Genomic DNA, 19,132 nt, shown 5'->3' with positions numbered 1-19,132 from the left:
CATGAATCGAAGGTGGGAAAAAGAGCTGGTTTGTGAGGTCCAAAATTGTGCAGAGAAAATTTAATTGTATCTGTAGTGTGCAAAAATGCAACCCACTTTTCTTTTGTGTATTTTAGAAACTTACCATCGAACGAAACGAATTGGAAACACATGAATTTATTGAAACGTTTATATGCATTTCTTTATTTAAATATATAAGTTTTTTTATTTTTGTGTTTGTTTTTTTGTCGATCTCATTAGTTTCATAGCTTAATAGATGTTTCTTGAAGTTTATTTATTATTTCATTTTTATTTGTTTTTTTTTTTTTTTTTATAAGTGATCTTCATTGATCAGCTTCTCACATTTATGACTAGTAATAAAAAAGCCTTTTGTTGATGTCGTAAAGGCTTTAATTAGTTCAGTGATTTTTATTTTGTTTCTTTTGTTTTTTTTTTTTTTTAATGGTGTTTTTCATTTTCATTGAGGAGTGAGGAAGGGGAGTTTGTCAAACTTCGATTTGTTTCGATTTTTTTTTTGGTTTAAAAAAGCTCACTATTTAATTAAATTCATTACATTTTTATGATTTCAGTTTTTTCTATGTTTTTGTTTTCAAAAAATTTCAATTGGTATTAGAGTGGGTTTAAGGGCTATAAAGTATTAAAATTTTTTTTCTTTTCTTGAATGTTTAGAGGTCTTCATTTCTTCATTAATGTTTTTAGTTGTCATATAAGGTGTCCATCTCACTGAAGCTGTGGATCATTTCTAATGTTTTCTGTGATTTTTTTGTAATGGATTTTATTGAATTTTTATTTTTGGTTATAGTCCATTGTTCGTTTTTATTTTATTTCAGTTTACCAAGCTAAAAAGTTTGTTTTTTATTCATTTCAAATATCAATTTATTAAATTCCTATTTGTGGTTATTTAAAAACTAAAAAAAAAAAAAATTTCAAATTTTTGTGTGATTAACTAATGGTTTGTTGTTGTTTTCTTTTTTTGGGGGGTTTAGAGAAGTTTCATGGGAAAAGGAGACATTCATATAAATTGAAGTTATTTTCTTTTTAATTTGTTAAATTTTTTTTTGTATGTATGTTGTTAGGTAGTATGTTTATTTTTCTGTTTTGTTCTATGATATATGTGCTTTTCTTTTTTCATTTTGGTTTTGTTTTTTTTATGGATTTCTGCTATGATATGGGAAATAGTTTTATATTCTCCCAGGGATAAAGAGATTATCGAAATTTAATCTCTTGGACTTGATTTCAAACTCTCTTCATCTTACTCTTTTAGATAATACAAAATATTTCCTATATTTAATTACTTTAAATTCTTTGATGATAATTTTCACTTTTCTTTTATTAAAACTAACTATTTTTTTTTTTGTTTTTTGAGTTTTCTCAAATACAGTTAAAATTGCTTATGGGAAGATGTATGACTTTTTGTTAGTTTTTGTTTTCAGTGTTCATCAATTATTGTGTGTTTTAGTTGTCAATAAGTGTTTTTTAGTTTGATTGGTTTTATGAGAAATTTTCGGTTTAATGTTGTGTAATGAAATTAATACTTATTATTGGGTTTGTTGTTGTTATCTGTCCAGAGAGATATACATTGATTTGGTTTGTGATTTTATTGTTGTGGTTGGTTGGTTGGTTGTTATATCCCACTTCTCATTTCATGACCATACATTCCTTTATTTACGAAGACTAAACAATCAATTCTATTTTTTCTTTTTTTACTTAGATAAATATTATTTTCCTGTTTTGTTGTGTAGTTTTTTTATGTTTTATAGTTATTTTTGTTTTTTTTTATAATCAATAATTTCAATTTTTGTTCTCTCTGCCTGTCATCCTTTCTTTACTTCTTTCACTTTTTTTAATTTAAATCATTTTGACAATATGATCATGGGCAACTTATTATAATGGTACAAAATAACATTAAATATTTATACGATTTTGTTTTTTTTTAATTTTTTTGCTTAAAGACACATACATACTTTATTTCTATATGAGGGATAAAGGCTAACAAATATACCAAAAAATTAAAAAAAAAATATTTTATAATTTGGGAATTACACTATGGGAGGCAATTGTAGTGGAATTTTCAAAGCTTGGCTGTTATTCAACGAAAGACGCAGGAGCTTAACTTATACAAAAGTAAAATGTTATTCTTGAGTTTAAATGTAATTATTAGAAAAAACTTGAACTTCGCAATATTATAAGCAAAGAAAAACACACTCCTCTGCAACAAGATTTTATACAAATGTTCCTTTAAATCTAATTTATGGCAAACGTTGCAATGACAAGCTTTTAAAACAATTTCAGCGTCAAAAAATTTTTGTTTGCTTACAATTTCGTTCCTCAGAGAAGAAAACACTTCTTCCAGTTTCAGGAGTAATAGTGACCATTTTCACTACATAAAAGAGCAGAGATTGTTCTTAAACTGTTCTCCAAAAATAATACTGTTACGAATTTGATATTTCTAGATTTAAGTTTATTTAAATTAGTTTCCGTTAATTTAAATTTCAAATAATAACGATAAAATTACGTCATAACTAGTAAGAGTCATTTCTTTATTTTCTAGTACTTTCCTAAACATCTTTTGTGTTCTTAGCTTTCCAATCGTTCATTGTAAAAGCACCGCCTTTTGTTTTACTATTATAATTATCGATAATATGACCATAATCCCTTATGCCTGCACGACATCTATCAGATGGTAGAATCCACTAGCCAAGATGAGAATAATCCTAAAAGTATGTGTGCCATATCACCTGTATAATAACGCCCCATAGAAAGTTCTATATATCCAAGACAATGAACATAAGTCGATAAATATGTCCGATGTCGCCCGTGCGACATCTACCAGGTAGTAGATTAATCTAGAAGGTTGTAGGCCAATTAGCGAGAACATTCGAAATCGTCATATCTCGGTATATAAACCCCTAGCGGAGAGAGCAGTCAAGCCAGTCGTAAGCTAAAGTTTATACAGTACACATCGTAGAGCAAATAAGTGAAAGCCTATCAGTTAAACAAATAAATTGTAGATTGTCGTTATTTGAAAAGAACTGTGTTTTAATTATCGGGTTATTAAACACGCCTCAATATAAAAACGTAACAAGACTTTTTCTCATAGCTCATAGATAATAATTTTTGAAAAAGCCCCTATCAAATGTTGGCGAAATTTTTTAGTATTATTCTCGCTGATGAAATATTTATTTTAACACGAGATAGATAAGTCTAGATTTCCTCACAAATCGCCATAATTATAATGATTCAAATCGATTCTCATTAGTAACAACCATTTTCGATTACAGCGAAAATTTGAGTCGAGAATTTATAAAACTTACTATAATTTCTTCGCAGGGGTGAATTCTTCACTTCGCGAGTAACATTTCAGACTCTCATAAGCATTCGTGAGCAAGAGTTTGAAAGTATACTCGAGTATAGCTTTTCTCCTTGTTTTTGGTTTTGATAGTCGCGACCAAAATCGCACGAAAATCGTGCGTGAGTTAATAGTTTCTATAGCGAGCAAATGTTGGCGATATCTTTTGATATTACGACATTATTGTCGCTGACGAGACAGTACTTGGAAATATTTCTTTCAACAATAGTTTTTCTTACTGAATTTGAGTATAACCTTTTCAAGACTTTGCTCAGATTTAAATTGATATCCCTATAGAATTTCCCAAATTATAAATTATCCTTTAACATGTCCTTGGTATATACTTTATTAATATATTTATACAACTAAATAAAGCTTAACATGTCATAAACAAAAAACATTCAATGATAAGCTTCTTCATGTTTGATTATCGTTTGATTGATATCATAATAATAATAATTATGGTAATAATAATGATAAATATAATAATAATATTAATAATAATAATAATAAATATGTTATTTGTTGTTGTGGCTATCTTTCTACCAAGTTATACAAATGTAACATGCAATTGAATATTAGTCCTATTCATTATCCTCAACTTTCTTTCATTCTTATTTTTTTTTATAAATAATGTTTGTGTTCGTTTTTTACGCTTTTTGCATTTGTGGTATGTGTCACTTATCATAATCCAATAATACTTGTTTTTCATCGATCGATTTCAATTATGGTTTTAAACAACAAAAACATACAGTTTTGAGTATATAAGTAATTCGATTTTAAATTTCGATTCGATTGGCTTTTATTTTTTAATTTTAAGAAATTTTAACCAAAAAAAACATTGTTTCCATTAATATATTTTTTATATATCAGAAGATATAAATTTGAGTTTTTATTAAGGTTTAAATCCTTTCGAAATAAGCACTTGAGAGAATTAAGCTTAAAGTTTTTGTTTTTAACAAAAGGAAATCAATTTAAAATTTGATCGTAGATATTCACTGAAACATTTGTGAAAGTATCAATGTGTAAGTGTTGGAGGGGGCATATGTTGTATATGTATATATGTATGTGTGTGTATTTGTGTCTCTGTGTTCTTGTTATACTTTTAAAAAAGATTTCTTATAATTAATTTTATTTTTCTTTTAAAAATATCGTCAATATTCTCGAGAAAAAAACACCACTGACTGACTGACTGACTGACTTGCTTGATTTGTTTATTTTTTTTTTTTGTTAATTGATTTAAATGACCTACCAGACATATGATTTTAGAAAAATATTTTCTTTTGCATTTATTTTGATGTATAAACTTCATGACGGAAACTTCTATGCCTGAATGTATTTAGTATTGGCCTAAATAGCAAAAAAACAAATGTTTTAATTTTTGAGTTGTCTGTTATAGTGTAGTGGAATTTATTTGTATGTCTTTTGGTTTTTAATCTAAAACTGCTTGTGTTTTTTGGACGGGTCTTCTTGCCTTTAACTTGACGAAATTGAATTTTTATTCTAATTCACAAATACTCTCCACATCATCTCAATAATGAAGAAGGCTGGGAATGAAGAAATGTTTTAGATGGATTTTGGAGGGTATTGGCAAATGATCAAATATAGTAGCCTGGATTTGAAATTTTTAGGAACCGTGAGAGGTGCAAGTCCTAGAAAATGATCCATAATTTTAATAATAAATAATAATAAAAAAATTAAAATTAGTTCGAAACGGGAAGTTAAAGTCTTATTTTCTTACGCGGAAGCCTTGAGACGAAAAGGGTATTTTTACAGAATTGAAAATAAAAATAAATAGATTATCAAATCAACAAAAAATAGGCTATCAAAACATTCGATCCTACATCCATTTGTTTTTATTATACAAAAAAAACATTTTGAGAAACTGTAAGAAGTGTATACCGAGCTACAATATTAGCTTCTGGGAGCAATGAAAAAACTCACAACCCCTTAAAACTTCATTAGACATTATCCTCATTTCCATTGTATAAACCAATTTGTGGTGCTGCTCTTTATAGATTACTCTATAAATACGAAGATTGAATATAAAACTCGAAAATATCCCGATTGACCATTCCTACCTTGTAGTATTATTCATATAATATGGAGGGTATTTGTAAATGTCATTTTTGTAAACTCAATATAAAATATGCTCATGTTTGAAATACGAGTGACTTCCTAACTTAGTAAGTGATACGAATGAGAAAGAGAGAGGGAGAGAGAGAGTGGGGAGATATATGTTTATCTATATATATAAGGAGACAGTGATAATAATTATTTGCAGCTCATAATTAGCCTATAATCTAAAGCCGAGTAATTTGAGTGTTTAAATGTGTGGGGAAGAGAACGCGGGGCGGCTTGGATTCAAAGTGAATCCAGAGTAAAAGCATTGCTGTTATCCTAAAGTCTAAGACATTGCTTGGGTTCTTAAGAGAACGAGTTTTCGTAGCTTCAGTAAAAAAGTGAAGTGAAAACACCATTTGACATTGGATTGAATTTATAAAACAAAAGCTCTCGATAGCTTTTACAAGGCCAAAGTACACCATTGGTTGGGAATATCCCAAAAAAAAAAACATGTTTCACTTTAAAACTTCAGCAACCCTGAATTGTATTGCTTTTCTCGTTGTTGTTATCTTGTTTTGTTTTATTCTACTTAATTGTTACTATGTGGTTTTTGTAGATTTTCTTGTTCTTGTAGTTCTTTTGTTGTTGTAACATTTTACAATAATGAACAGAGAAAAGAACGAGAGAAAGAGTGAGAGAGGGCCACACATAAACTCGAAATGTTTAGACACTCTCCTCTTTTGTAACATTACCGCCCCAGAAACGATCAAAACGGTCACGAGCCTTTTCTAGAACTTCGGTAGCTGTTGAACGAGCCGTTGAAGCTGTTGTTGTTGTGGAGTTTGAAGACGACGACAAATTGGCGCCGGCAGCCCCAGTTGCAGCTGCAGCAGCACTAGAAGCCATTACGACATCGACGTCAAATAATGGATCTTCCAGGACACGTATGGAGGAGCCTGGCAATGGTTTCTTAGTTGCTGTTGGATATTTCTCCACAGTCGATGTGGGACTCAGTGTGGTCTGAGGAGATTTAGCTTCGTTGTTGTGATTGCTGGGCTGTTTTTTCTTCCAGGCTGCTTAATGTTGTTGTTATAGTTGTGTTGTTGATGTAGATGTGGTGGTGTTGTGAAAATTTTGTTGTTGTAGCAAACATGAGTAATTAAGGGATTAAATTACGAAGAAGAAGATGTGTGTTACGAAAAAAGTGCTTCTTTCTTGATAGGCTTTAAGCTTTTTGAGTTTTTTTTTTTTTTTGTTTGAGAGTTTTTTTGTTATTATTATTAAATACGGTTTTAATGATGATAATGATGAATAGCGAATTAGTATTGAAAAAGCATTTTTGTTTTTTTTTTTTTGGTTTTTATTGGATATGGATGTTACGAAGAACAAGCGTGCTTTAGAGCTTACCGTCCATTTTGACTTGTTCAGTCAATTCTGGGGGAGCCGATTGAGGTGGTGGTGGTGGCTTTTCAACAGGCGTAGAAGCTTTTATTTCACTTTGTGGTCTGCTATAATTTTCACCTGATTGAATAAAGAAAATACGGGTGTTAGAGCAGGAATCTATCATCGATCGAAATGAAATAAGATATCCGAAGAGTCGGAATTTGCTAGCCCAATAATTCGATTACAATTGTCTTGTATTCTTTGACACCCATATTTCTGCAATTAAATACTAATTTATTACCAATTTTTTTTATAAATTTATCCCAAGATAAAAAAATTTGGAAATATCTCCCAGAAATAACATATACAACTCCTGATAATTGCAAATATTCCAATAATAGACTCATCAAATAAAAATCTTATTATTCGGAATAATTCATTCCGAATATCATCAATTCATCAGTACAACCAGAGAAGGAATATGATCACATCAAACATGTTTTAAGAGAAAAATGTTATTTTTGGGTGGTGACCACACTGTTAGAAAAATATGTTTTTCATATGTTTCGATATAAACAAAATGTGTTTCGGGCACAATTTTTAAACACAATATATTTAAGTGCAAACATGTAATGTTCTCAAACTAACACTAAATGTTTGGAACACATATGTTAATATGTTAGAATATATTATGTTTGGGGCATGCATGTTTCATAAAAATTATATGTGTGAATGTAAACATATATACATTTACAAATTTCGAGTAAACATATATATGTTGTGATATTTTATTCAGAGAGCGACAGAGAGAGAGAGTATAGAGAAAGAAATAGAGATAAAAACCGGGAGGGTCGACGAAAGATATCAAATTAACACAGCGAGAGAATCAAAAGAGAGCAATTTCTGTGAAACCGCTTATATGTTGTTTCGGAAACTGCTATGATAAGGCCAAAAATTGTATATGCTTAAGTATAAATATTATTTAATTTAAGCCTAATTATTATTTAATTTGTGTATATTATAAAATTATTTATGTATGTTTATACTCGACCCCACGTTCTTCCTTTGTTAGAGTTTTTGAATTCCTTCCAAAATTTCAAACTCTTATACCAAAACCAGTTTTTTATTACAAAATTGTTATTTTTGCAATAAAAAAATAATAGCTTAGCCAAAAGCTCAGTCCATTTCGTTTATATCAAGCACTGTTTCTGACTGTAAATCTTTAATAACCCACATTTCGATGTTTCATTATAAAAATTTAATATAGTAAATTAAAAAAAAAATTGGTGTTTGGTCGGAGCAGGGATTGAACCCACGACCCTTTGCATGTACGGCAGACATGCTAACCACTGCTCCACGTTGCCAACACATGTATGTTTCTGTTAAATAATGTTATGTTTGCATGGGCTCGTGGGCGCTGCAAACTATGCTATATAAATGTAACTTATAACGATAATTGTCTACTGGTGACTATAACAGCTACGTAGCTCAGTGGTAGTGTGTTGGCTTACAAACTGTATGGTCCTCGGTTCGATTCTCCGTCCAGGCGAAAGGTAAAAATTAAAAAATTGAATAATTTCTTCAACATTATTTGTATTACAGAAAAAGGTGCCAAGAACTAAAAAATTTCGTGGAAGTGAAAATTATGTTAGGGAATGAGCACAATCTTCTTTGGGGCAAATTCTTCCAAGCATATAATATTTTTGGGCTCAAAATGCTTCCAAACATATTATATGTTCACATAAAACAAACATATTAATGTTTCGGCAGTATCCAATAATATATGTGCTTCCTGCAAAATATGTTTGGAACATATGTTAGAGAGGCGATTTTTTTTGAGGGTGCATGTAACATGGTTTTCGCAACCATGTTATTTTCTCGGAAATCATGTATCTGATTTCGGCAAGCAGGTTATATTTGAAAATAACATTTTAGTGACAAACATGTTACATGGTCACCATACAAAAATAACATTTTGCTCTTAAAACATGTTTGAGGTGATCATATTCCTTCTCTGCGTGTAGAGTGTGTGTAGAACAATTTCAAACTTCAAAGTTTACACTAACCTTCTTTAACATTTTGTGTGACGGTAAATGTTTTCCCTGTATCCAATGGTACAGTCCAGTTCACTGGATCTGGTGAACGCATTATAATCTGCTCGGGACTCTTAACGCGAGTAGGCTCAGGTGGCGATTTGACAATGGGCTCTTCGGGAATATCAGCTGCTGGTTGAGGGCTGCAACTTGAGACAGATATGGCAGTGTCACGGCCATCTTCAGCTTCATCTATGCACAGATAAATAATAAAATACATAAATTTCGAGAACAAAGCATACACAAATACAATATAAATGTTTCCATATTCATCATTTTTGTTAGGTATTAATTTGTATTCATATATTTTTTTTTTGGTAATTAGATTTATTATTTCATTGAAGCATACTTAGGTATTAAAAAAGAAGGTATGTTAGTAGTAGTAGTATTAATAAAAAAAATTTAAGTATTTATGTTACGAGTTTAGAGATCAAATAAAATCAAAAATCAAACCTGTAAAACTCAGGAGAGAGAAAGAAGATAAATTCAGAAAGCAGCCTTATTTTGTTGAATTTTTAAATTTTTTTCGTATAAAGAATGTTTATCACAAATCATGTCAGCAGATTAATTTATTTTCACAGACCTAAATAAAAATTCCAACTAAAAATCGAATCAGAAAACACAACTACATGCTCTAAAGCTTAACAATGATAAGATTAAAACAAAACTAAAGAGAACATTACCAAAGCATTTCTCAGAGTACACTGAGAAGGAAATTTGTAAGAGATAAATTAATAGAGAAGGATAGATATGGGGAGAAGATGTGGCAAGAGTAATGAGATTCTACGTTTGTGAAACAGTGATGTTGACATATTTACTGGGCTGATTGAACACAACACCATTTTGTATTGTTTTTCTGTACAGAGTTCTTAAAGTATGATTTGTTCATTGTTATGCATCTACTGTTAATAGGTGGCTTGTTTGAGTAGAGAGTCTTGGAGATACAGAGAGGCAAATAAAATTTTTACAATATTGCTACTTAAGAGATATGCACACGCACACACAACAGACATAGCTACATAAACACATGGTAGTACTAGGATAGATTCATAGGTATTAGCTGTATATATGTACACTGTTGGAGGGGAGGAATGTTAATGTTGACTACATGGGATAGAGTTGGATAACATTGAAGGCGTTTGCTTTGCACGAATATTATTATTGTTATTGTTTTTAATTGTTTTAAGTGGTTCTTTCGGAGCTTCAACCCATCAACATTTAACCTTGCCACATTTACAGAAATGTTATTTTTCTTTAAATTTTGTTATAGGTTTCTAGGTAATGAGGGCCTGGATACTGTTAATGTGATAAGGCATTATGTTGGCAACATTTAGTCATTCATTAGTTATAAAGGGTGATTCTTTTGAGGTTAGGATTTTCGTGCATTAGTATTTGACAGATCACGTGGGATTTCAGACATGGTGTCAAAGAGAAAGATGCTCAGTATGCTTTGACATTTCATCATGAATAGACTTACGATCTGCCACAACGTCGAATTTTCAGTGAATGGGCCCTAGAAAAGTTGGCAGAAAATCCGCTTTTTTATCGACAAATTTTGTTCAGCGATGAGGCTCATTTCTGGTTGAATGGCTACGTAAATAAGCAAAATTGCCGCATTTGGAGTGAAGAGCAACCAGAAGCCGTTCAAGAACTGCCCATGCATCCCGAAAAATGCACTGTTTGGTGTGGTTTGTACGCTGGTGGAATCATTGGACCGTATTTTTTCAAAGATGCTGTTGGACGCAACGTTACGGTGAATGGCGATCGCTATCGTTCGATGCTAACAAACTTTTTGTTGCCAAAAATGGAAGAACTGAACTTGGTTGACATGTGGTTTCAACAAGATGGCGCTACATGCCACACAGCTCGCGATTCTATGGCCATTTTGAGGGAAAACTTCGGAGAACAATTCATCTCAAGAAATGGACCGGTAAGTTGGCCACCAAGATCATGCGATTTGACGCCTTTAGACTATTTTTTGTGGGGCTACGTCAAGTCTAAAGTCTACAGAAATAAGCCAGCAACTATTCCAGCTTTGGAAGACAACATTTCCGAAGAAATTCGGGCTATTCCGGCCGAAATGCTCGAAAAAGTTGCCCAAAATTGGACTTTCCGAATGGACCACCTAAGACGCAGCCGCGGTCAACATTTAAATGAAATTATCTTCAAAAAGTAAATGTCATGGACCAATTTAACGTTTCAAATAAAGAACCGATGAGATTTTGCAAATTTTATGCGTTTTTTAAAAAAAAAAAGTTATCAAGCTCTTAACAAATCACCCTTTACAAGTGGAGGAAGAATTACACTAAATTGCTGGAATCTTTTGCTTTTTTGGTTTTCTTGAGGCAGACATTGAGTTTTGCATATGTTTGTTTTAAAAGTAAAACTTAAGGAGTTATTACAGTGTTCTTAGAGTGTTTTGTTGTTATTTTGGTTAAAGTTTTTTGCTGGTAAAACCAAAACGAAAAACAAAAATGTATATAGAATCTTATTTCAATTATTCATTCCTCATCATACATAGATCATCATTCGAGGACAACGACCTTCACTACTCACTTTCAGCCAATTTCTTATCTCGACCACCTGGTACAGCTAAATGATTTAATGCCAATAAATTGGGTTTGCCAACACCAATACCACCACCCGAACCAATGCAAGGGCCCAAACTGTCTGGGCCAGTGTCATGGCCATGACCATTTACCAAACGCGGTGAGGATGGTGAGATTTTTGATCCTGCCATATCTGTACAATGAGGCGATCTACGATTCGATGAGGATTTCGAGCGTGGCTTGGCCGCATTGCTTCTGTCTTTGTCACTCTTGCGCATTTGAGCAGCCGGTTGTGGTGGTGATTTTCTTGATTGCTGTGATGTCGAATGCAAATGCAATTGATTGTTAGCAATATTAGCATTAGCAGCAGCATTTGCAGTTGTATAGGCAGCAGCATTTGCATGGGCCCTACCGCTGGGAGGAGGTAATGAACTACTTTTCGTACGATTATGTAATGTAGTGGAAAGGGTAGCTAGATTTCCAAAAAAAAACAAACAAACAGAAACGGAAACATAAAAAATAAAGAATATACGTGGGCAATATACGTGGATTGAAATCAACAAAGAAAAAAAAACTAAAATCTATATTCATAAATAAGAGAGGACAATGTAGCTAAATAGACTCAAAAACATAAGCCTTTCATATAATTGCTCATTATAGAAAATTCTCAGATTATCCAAACCCCCAGTGCCAAAGCTTTGTATGTCTTATAAGGCAGAGTGCCGTAACATGTATATATTTATTGCAATGTGATTAAATTAATATTATGGAGCAAACAATAAAACGGAAATAAGACCGAACCGCAATTATAGCAATAGCAAAAGCCTTTATAACGATTTTTTGTTTTTTTTTTTTTTTTTTTACATGGAGATATATCAGTGAGTTATTAATGAGACTTTTGTTGATGAGTCATAGGATACAATAAATCAAGAAGAGAACTCTCTGCCTCATGCTCTTTTCGCATTCAGTTGAAGAGCTTGAAGTAGTCACTCTCAATATATTAGTTTGGTTAGTAGTCGTTTATATTTTTTAATACAAGACAGAGATTATAACTTATATATGTACATAGCATCTGAAGTGACCTATAGCTGTGTATAATTTAGTCGAAAGAGAATACCAAAATAACCAAACAAGCATCAGATGGATTATTCTCCTATCACCAAGATATTTGTTTAATTTTAAATCTACTACTAAATACGAATTTAATTTAAATAAAAACTTTAATTTCATTTTACCTAGACAAACTAGCCAACTGGCTTGTCATATGTGCTACAGTGGACTCATGAAGCCATAACAAACACTTCATCCACCCATACTTGGCGATTATTCTAATGAATTTTGCTCCATCTTGGCTTATCTTGGTTTATTATTACATTGATGTGATTTGGGAGTCTTACAATAGAATTACACCACAACAAGCGGCTCCAGGTTAACTTTTGGATAAAGTTAACGAAATCATAAGGCTAGACAATTGTTGTTCGCTATTTGGAGATAATTGTGATTTAAACATACTTCGGAGTACCCAAAAATAAAAAAAGTCATGGATTCAAACCAAAATGGGAGTCCGTAAAGTCTCTATTAATTTAAAAATATGGTACACATACAATTGTATTGCTAGTTCTGTTACCAATAAAATGAGTTGAATATGTTACAAATAAGATATGCTCTCTGAATATATTCAACACTAGATAATTTCTTCTTTATATTGCATTTTCACTATACTACAACAATTATTAGATCACTTCAGATTTTACTACACACTCTCGTATGTCTGATGCAGAATAACTGTTAGTATACTCGCAGTCATAGATTACGTATTTCAACTCTGTTAATCGTTAAACAACATATATCTGTACAGCAATGTACGTACGTACAGTAACATTATACAGTCCACACAAACCATAATAATAATGACATGAACTAATTACCAATTATCATGCTGAACTAATCTAAACAAATATCAGAATGATCTGTAAACAAATCTATCCATTTCTATGAAGGATTACAAAAAATATAGAGGTTATGAGGACATTCTTCTGTTAAACCCGGAACGTACATGGGGTAATGATATTTAGGCTATGTTAGTCAATGCTTGATGTTAGTACATTTGTTAGATGTTATAAACCGGCAACCACAATTAAAATAACTACAAAATTATTCTATCTATGTAACAATGTATATCAATGAATATTACTAATTAGTTTTGTATGTTTTTGTTATACATATGTATGTAAATATCTAACATTATGGGTTTAGATCAATTAATGAATGTTAAAATTATGGAGAACAAAAAAATCCAGAAAGAGATATTGAAAGAAGAAATTTCCAATATAAAATCAATAAATTCTATTTACTAGTTCTATGTTAGTTGTTTTAGTTTTGAGTTATATTAACATTATCAATTTTGTATGATTTTTGAAAGACTCAGTACATTACAAATACAGAGACAGAGAGAAATAGAGAGAATTGATTACGTACATATGTATGTTATGGGATGTTGGTTTGAAATTTTGATTGTGTTTATGTGAGTGAGAGGGAGAGAGAGAGTTAGAGGACGTAGCTACATTTTTCTTTTTTTGGAATGTGGTTGTTGTTATTTCTGGATTTACTTACATGGTCGTGCTTTACGCTCAGCTATTGAAGCCGATCCTGATGCTGCTGTGGGAGTTTTCTTGCCCGCTGTTCTACTATAAGGGGCTGTGCTTGCCGAGCGTATTTGTCGTTTGGGTGATTCATTTTCTGGACCAACCGATTGTGAGCGTGCTATAGACCCGTAGCATACACGATTCGTTTCGGATTTCATTAAATTTCGATATTATTTCATTTCGAGTTCATACGAAATTGTTTATGCAACGAGTTATTTTTTTTTATTTTCCGTTTTTTTATAGTGGTGATTGAAGAAGAAATTTGAATTTGTATGTTAATGAAAAATGACATGATTTTTTTTAGGGGTTTATTTACTTTATAGAAACTAAAAACAGGTGAATTTTAATGGAAAGAAATTTTATGTAATTCGTTTTACAAATTCTTCTAAGGTGACAAACACAAAAAAATACATGGTTTTGTTTACTAAATTTTACACGGACATATCTAATAAAATCTTGTAGAAAAAAAGAAATATAACAGAATATTACACACGGACACACATAAGAATAAAACGTTTAAACGTTTTTGAATCTGGGTCATTTATATATTTCTTAGCATTGTGCTCTCTAGAAAATCGAATTTAATTTTGGGGGGGGGGGCGTCTCAAATATAAATGGGCGACTTTGTTATACTTATGCTAATGGTGACTATGATGATGAATTTATTGTATTAATCTATATGAAAATTAATTACTGATGCTGCATTTTTACTACTTATCCCATATGGTAAGTCATTTAATTGTATTTTTTGTTCTTATCGATGGTTTGTTAAGTTTGTCTAACCTCCAAATATATTTTTTTAGTATAAGTTTAATTTATTTTATTATAAATATCAAAATATTTAATTTTATATATTTGCATTTTAAAATACAAGTAAAAAGTTTGGGCACATTTCTTCACCAATTTTTGTTTAGATTATCAATTAAATTCATTAGAAAATATACCTTCGATTTTGCTATATGATAGTCAGTATGAACTGAGTATGTATCATAATTTTTTTTATAAATATGATATAATTCCTTAGCCTAACCATAAAGAGTTTTTTTTTTTTTGTAACATTAAAATATTTTAAAGAATGAATTTATTTAAACCGTACAGTATACACGGAAACACGTATAGAAGTATAATGAAAAATATATACAATAACAAAATAGTTCCTATAATGGAATTTTTTAAATAAAAACCTTTTGCAATCTATGTATTTCACTTTTAGAAAAAGCACGAAACTTCCATATAAACTTAACTACACTAAAAACGCATGATACCAACGATATTGAACTTCTTTTAAAAAATCTCTATATTGCCTCCAAGCCAAATGCCCGCTTTTTCACAATACATTGATCATAAGTTAAGCGTTTCCCAGCAAAAAAAAAAGAGCTTCCAAAAAAAGTAATTTGGATCTCCAATCTGTGATCCGGAAGTAGTGCAAACTTGGATCATCTCCAATGAATTTTACATGGGCTTGTCATAGGACGGAAGTACTCCTTTTTTGGATCCTTTGCATTGCTTTAGAAGTTGTGCCCTGGAAGTTAATTTGAATGAAGAAATTTAAAAAGCGAAAAAAAATTTTTTCAAACAATTTCACTTTTTTTTCATCCATATGTTTTATTACACAATTATTTTTATACCCACCACCATAGGATGGGGGGGTATATTAACTTTGTCATTCCGTTTGTAACACATCGAAATATTACTCTAAGACCCCATAAAGTATATATATTCTGGGTCGTGGTGAAATTCTGAGTCGATCTGAGCATGTCCGTCCGTCCGTCCGTCCGTCCGTCTGTTGAAATCACGCTAACTTCCGAACGAAACAAGCTATCGACTTGAAACTTGGCACAAGTAGTTGTTATTGATGTAGGTCGGATGGTATTGCAAATGGGCCATATCGGTCCACTTTTACGTATAGCCCCCATATAAACGGACCCCAAAATTTGGCTTGCGAGGCCTCTAAGAGAAGGAAATTTGATCCGATCCGGCTGAAATTTGGTACATGGTGTTAGTATATGGTCTCTAACAACCATGCAAAAATTGGTCCACATTGGTCCGTAATTATATATAGCCCCCATATAAACCGATCCCCCGATTTGGTTTGCGAGGCCCCTAAGAAAGGCAAATTTCATCCGATCCGGCTGAAATTTGGAACATGGTGTCAGTATATGGTCTCTTACAACCATGCAAAAATTGGTCCACATCGGTTCATAATTATATATAGCCCCCATATAAACCGGTCCCCCGATTTGCCTTGCGAGGCCTCTAAGAGAAGCAAATTTCATCCGATCCGGCTGAAATTTGGTACATGGTGTTAGTATATGGTCTCTAACAACCATGCAAAAATTGGTGCACATCGGTCCATAATTATATAAGCCCCCATATAAACCGATCCCCCGATTTGGCTTGCGAGGCCTCTAAGAGAAGCAAATTTCATCCGATCCGGCTGAAATTTGGTACGTGATGTTAGTATAAGGTCTCTAACAACCATGCAAAAATTGGTCCACATCGGTTCATAATTATATATAGCCCCCATATAAACCGATCACCACATTTGACCTCCGGAACCTCTTGGAAGACCAAAATTCATTTGATTCAGTTGAAATTTGGTACGTGGTGTTAATATATGGCCTCAAACTCCCATGCAAAAATTGGTCGATATCGGTCCATAATTATATATAGGCCCCATATAAACCGATCCCCAGATTTGACCTCCAGAGCCCCTTGGAAGAGCAAAATTCTTCCCATTCGGTTGGAATTTGGTACGTGATGTTAGTATATGGTATCCAACAACCATGCAGGAATTGGTTCCTATCAGTCCATAATTATATATAGCTCCCATATAAACCGATCCCCAGATTTGATCTCCGGTGCCTTTTGGAGAAGCAAAATTCATCCGATCTGCTTGAAATTTGGTACATTGTACTAGTATATGGTCGCTAACACCCATGCCTAACTAGGTCCATATCGGTCTATAGTTATATATGGCCCTCAGATAAATCGATCCCCAATCACACAAAAATTGGTCCATATCAAGTTCATAATTGTATATAGCCCCCATATAAGCGACCCCCATATTTCAATTCTGGCTCTCTACGTACAAAAAGTCCATATCGATTCGTAATTATTTATAGACAACTATACATAACTAATATATACCATGTATGGACTAAATCAGAATTTAGAAAACGATGTTAAGAAGTTTTAAGATACCACAACCCAAGTAATTCGATTGTGGATGACAGTCTTTCGTAGAAGTTTCTACGCAATCCATGGTGGTGGGTACATAAGATTCGGCCTGGCCGAACTTGCGGCCGTATATACTTGTTTTATTATACAATTTTTTCAATTTGAACTTTTTCGCTCCGACCAGGGGTTGAACCTGTGTTTGCTGGCACCATAACAGAACGCCTTAGCACACTCAGCCACAAATGCCATTGAACATAAAGCGTCGAAAGGTCAACTCAAATGTTTGTGATATGATCGTAATACGACACCAAGGAATAATATTCTAATTGCTTCTCGAGATGTTCTTTATTAGTATGAAAGAAAAAATAAGAAACGTAGGTTCAAATCTCACCAGCGGCAAATTTTTTTTTGTCAAATATTTTTCTAAAAAATTATTTTTTTATGTCATACATCGTTTTTATTTTCGGCATATATTTTCGTATAAATATATTTTTTCCATTAAAAATCTACAAAAAAAATTAAAAATTCTCGTAATTTGCAAAATCTTTTCAAAATAACTTCCATGGAAGCGAAAAAGTCAAATGGCACAGGTTCACATCCCAGCGGGGATGAAATATTTTTTTTATTATTATTTTTTTTTATTAATTTTCTATTTTTGTTTTATTTTCTTATTAGTTTTCTATTTTTTTGTAAAATTTAATTGTCAAAAATTTGCACTTAAACTAGCTTGATTGCGTTGTTTCTAATACTTGTCCACAAGGACTGCATCATTGGGGCATCCCAAGATGCGCTTTAGAAGAAATGTTTGTGCAATTGTCCAATTGGACTGCATCGGAAGTAGAAAAATATCATTGGAGGATCCCACGATGCGCTTTAGAAGAAATGTTTGTGGACTTGTCCAAAAGGACTGCATCGGAAGTTGAAAAACTCAATGGGGGATTCTGGGATGGGCTTTAAAAGAAATGCTTGTGGAACAGCTTCCATTTTTTTTTGCTGGGTTGTTAACTTAAAACTAGGATAGAGATCTCACCTATCATTGTTAATATCATAACCTCAACCACAAAAGTTCTGCCTCAAATTCAAAAACTAGGACAATGATTTTATTATTATAATCCCATCCACCTACGGATAAAATTGATCCCAAAATATTAAATTTTAATAGACTTTATACAAATAAATACAATTTTTTTTATTATAGCTAAATTGATCATTAAATTTTATTTTATTGGAATTTTGAGTCGTCAATTTTTATATTTTAATGTGATTTCAGGAGCGCTGATTTTTAATATAATTTTTAGATCACACATTGCAGAAAGCTAGACTGGATAGAGCTTTGCTTGCACAAAAGTGGCCTGTTACCGAATTTAGTTATGTATGTATTCATTGATCGTAAGACCAAAATAAATGGCGAACATTATGAGGGAAATAAAGACAGTATTGAAACAGAAAAAGAAGACGGGTTAAAACTAGAAGTGCCCATATGTAATAGGTACTTTTAGTTAATGTTGTATCACAATGGACGGAATAGTCTAACTGAGCTTGACAATAAATCGGGCTGCCACTTTAACCTAACATACGACCATGAACATTCCAACAGGACTATGAACCACTGACCATATAAAATATATGTATTTATTGTCGGAATGAATTTACACAATGATCGCGTGATGTCCGTCTGTCTGTACTTTTTAAGCATGCCACAGACTTCAACTATTGATTTTTCATCCTGAACTTTATAACAGATTGATCTGTTGCTCCCAATTGGACTATAGTGGTCTATTTGTATTATAGTCCTCATCAAGACTTTCTATTGATTTCACTAAAAAATCGATTATTAATCATATTTGGGCAAAATTAGGTTTCTGGTCA

The 19,132-nt window shown here is 32.1% G+C and overlaps 1 protein-coding gene across 21 annotated transcripts in view; it reads right to left on the bottom strand.

The window, feature by feature from the left end:
• Window positions 1-155: 155 nt before the first annotated feature.
• Window positions 156-19,132, bottom strand: part of LOC142220076 (uncharacterized) — a 135,550-nt gene continuing 116,573 nt past the window's right edge. For 17 of the 21 annotated variants that reach the window (XM_075288985.1, XM_075288990.1, XM_075288983.1 and 14 more), the window contains 5 exons: window positions 14,052-14,201; window positions 11,446-11,910; window positions 8,863-9,081; window positions 6,821-6,934; window positions 156-6,486 (listed from right to left, as the gene is read on the bottom strand). In XM_075288985.1, the coding sequence (XP_075145100.1) occupies window positions 6,137-6,486; window positions 6,821-6,934; window positions 8,863-9,081; window positions 11,446-11,910; window positions 14,052-14,201 (1,298 nt within the window). In that variant the 3' untranslated portion in view covers window positions 156-6,136. The remainder of the gene's footprint in view (window positions 6,487-6,820; window positions 6,935-8,862; window positions 9,082-11,445; window positions 11,911-14,051; window positions 14,202-19,132) is intronic. The other 4 variants (XM_075288992.1, XM_075288993.1, XM_075288994.1 and 1 more) reach the window with 2 other exon arrangements.

The sequence above is a fragment of the Haematobia irritans genome, chromosome 1 (genome assembly GCF_050003625.1).
Source record: "Haematobia irritans isolate KBUSLIRL chromosome 1, ASM5000362v1, whole genome shotgun sequence".
NCBI lineage: Eukaryota > Metazoa > Arthropoda > Insecta > Diptera > Muscidae > Haematobia > Haematobia irritans.
This window is presented reverse-complemented; position numbering and strand designations above follow the sequence as displayed.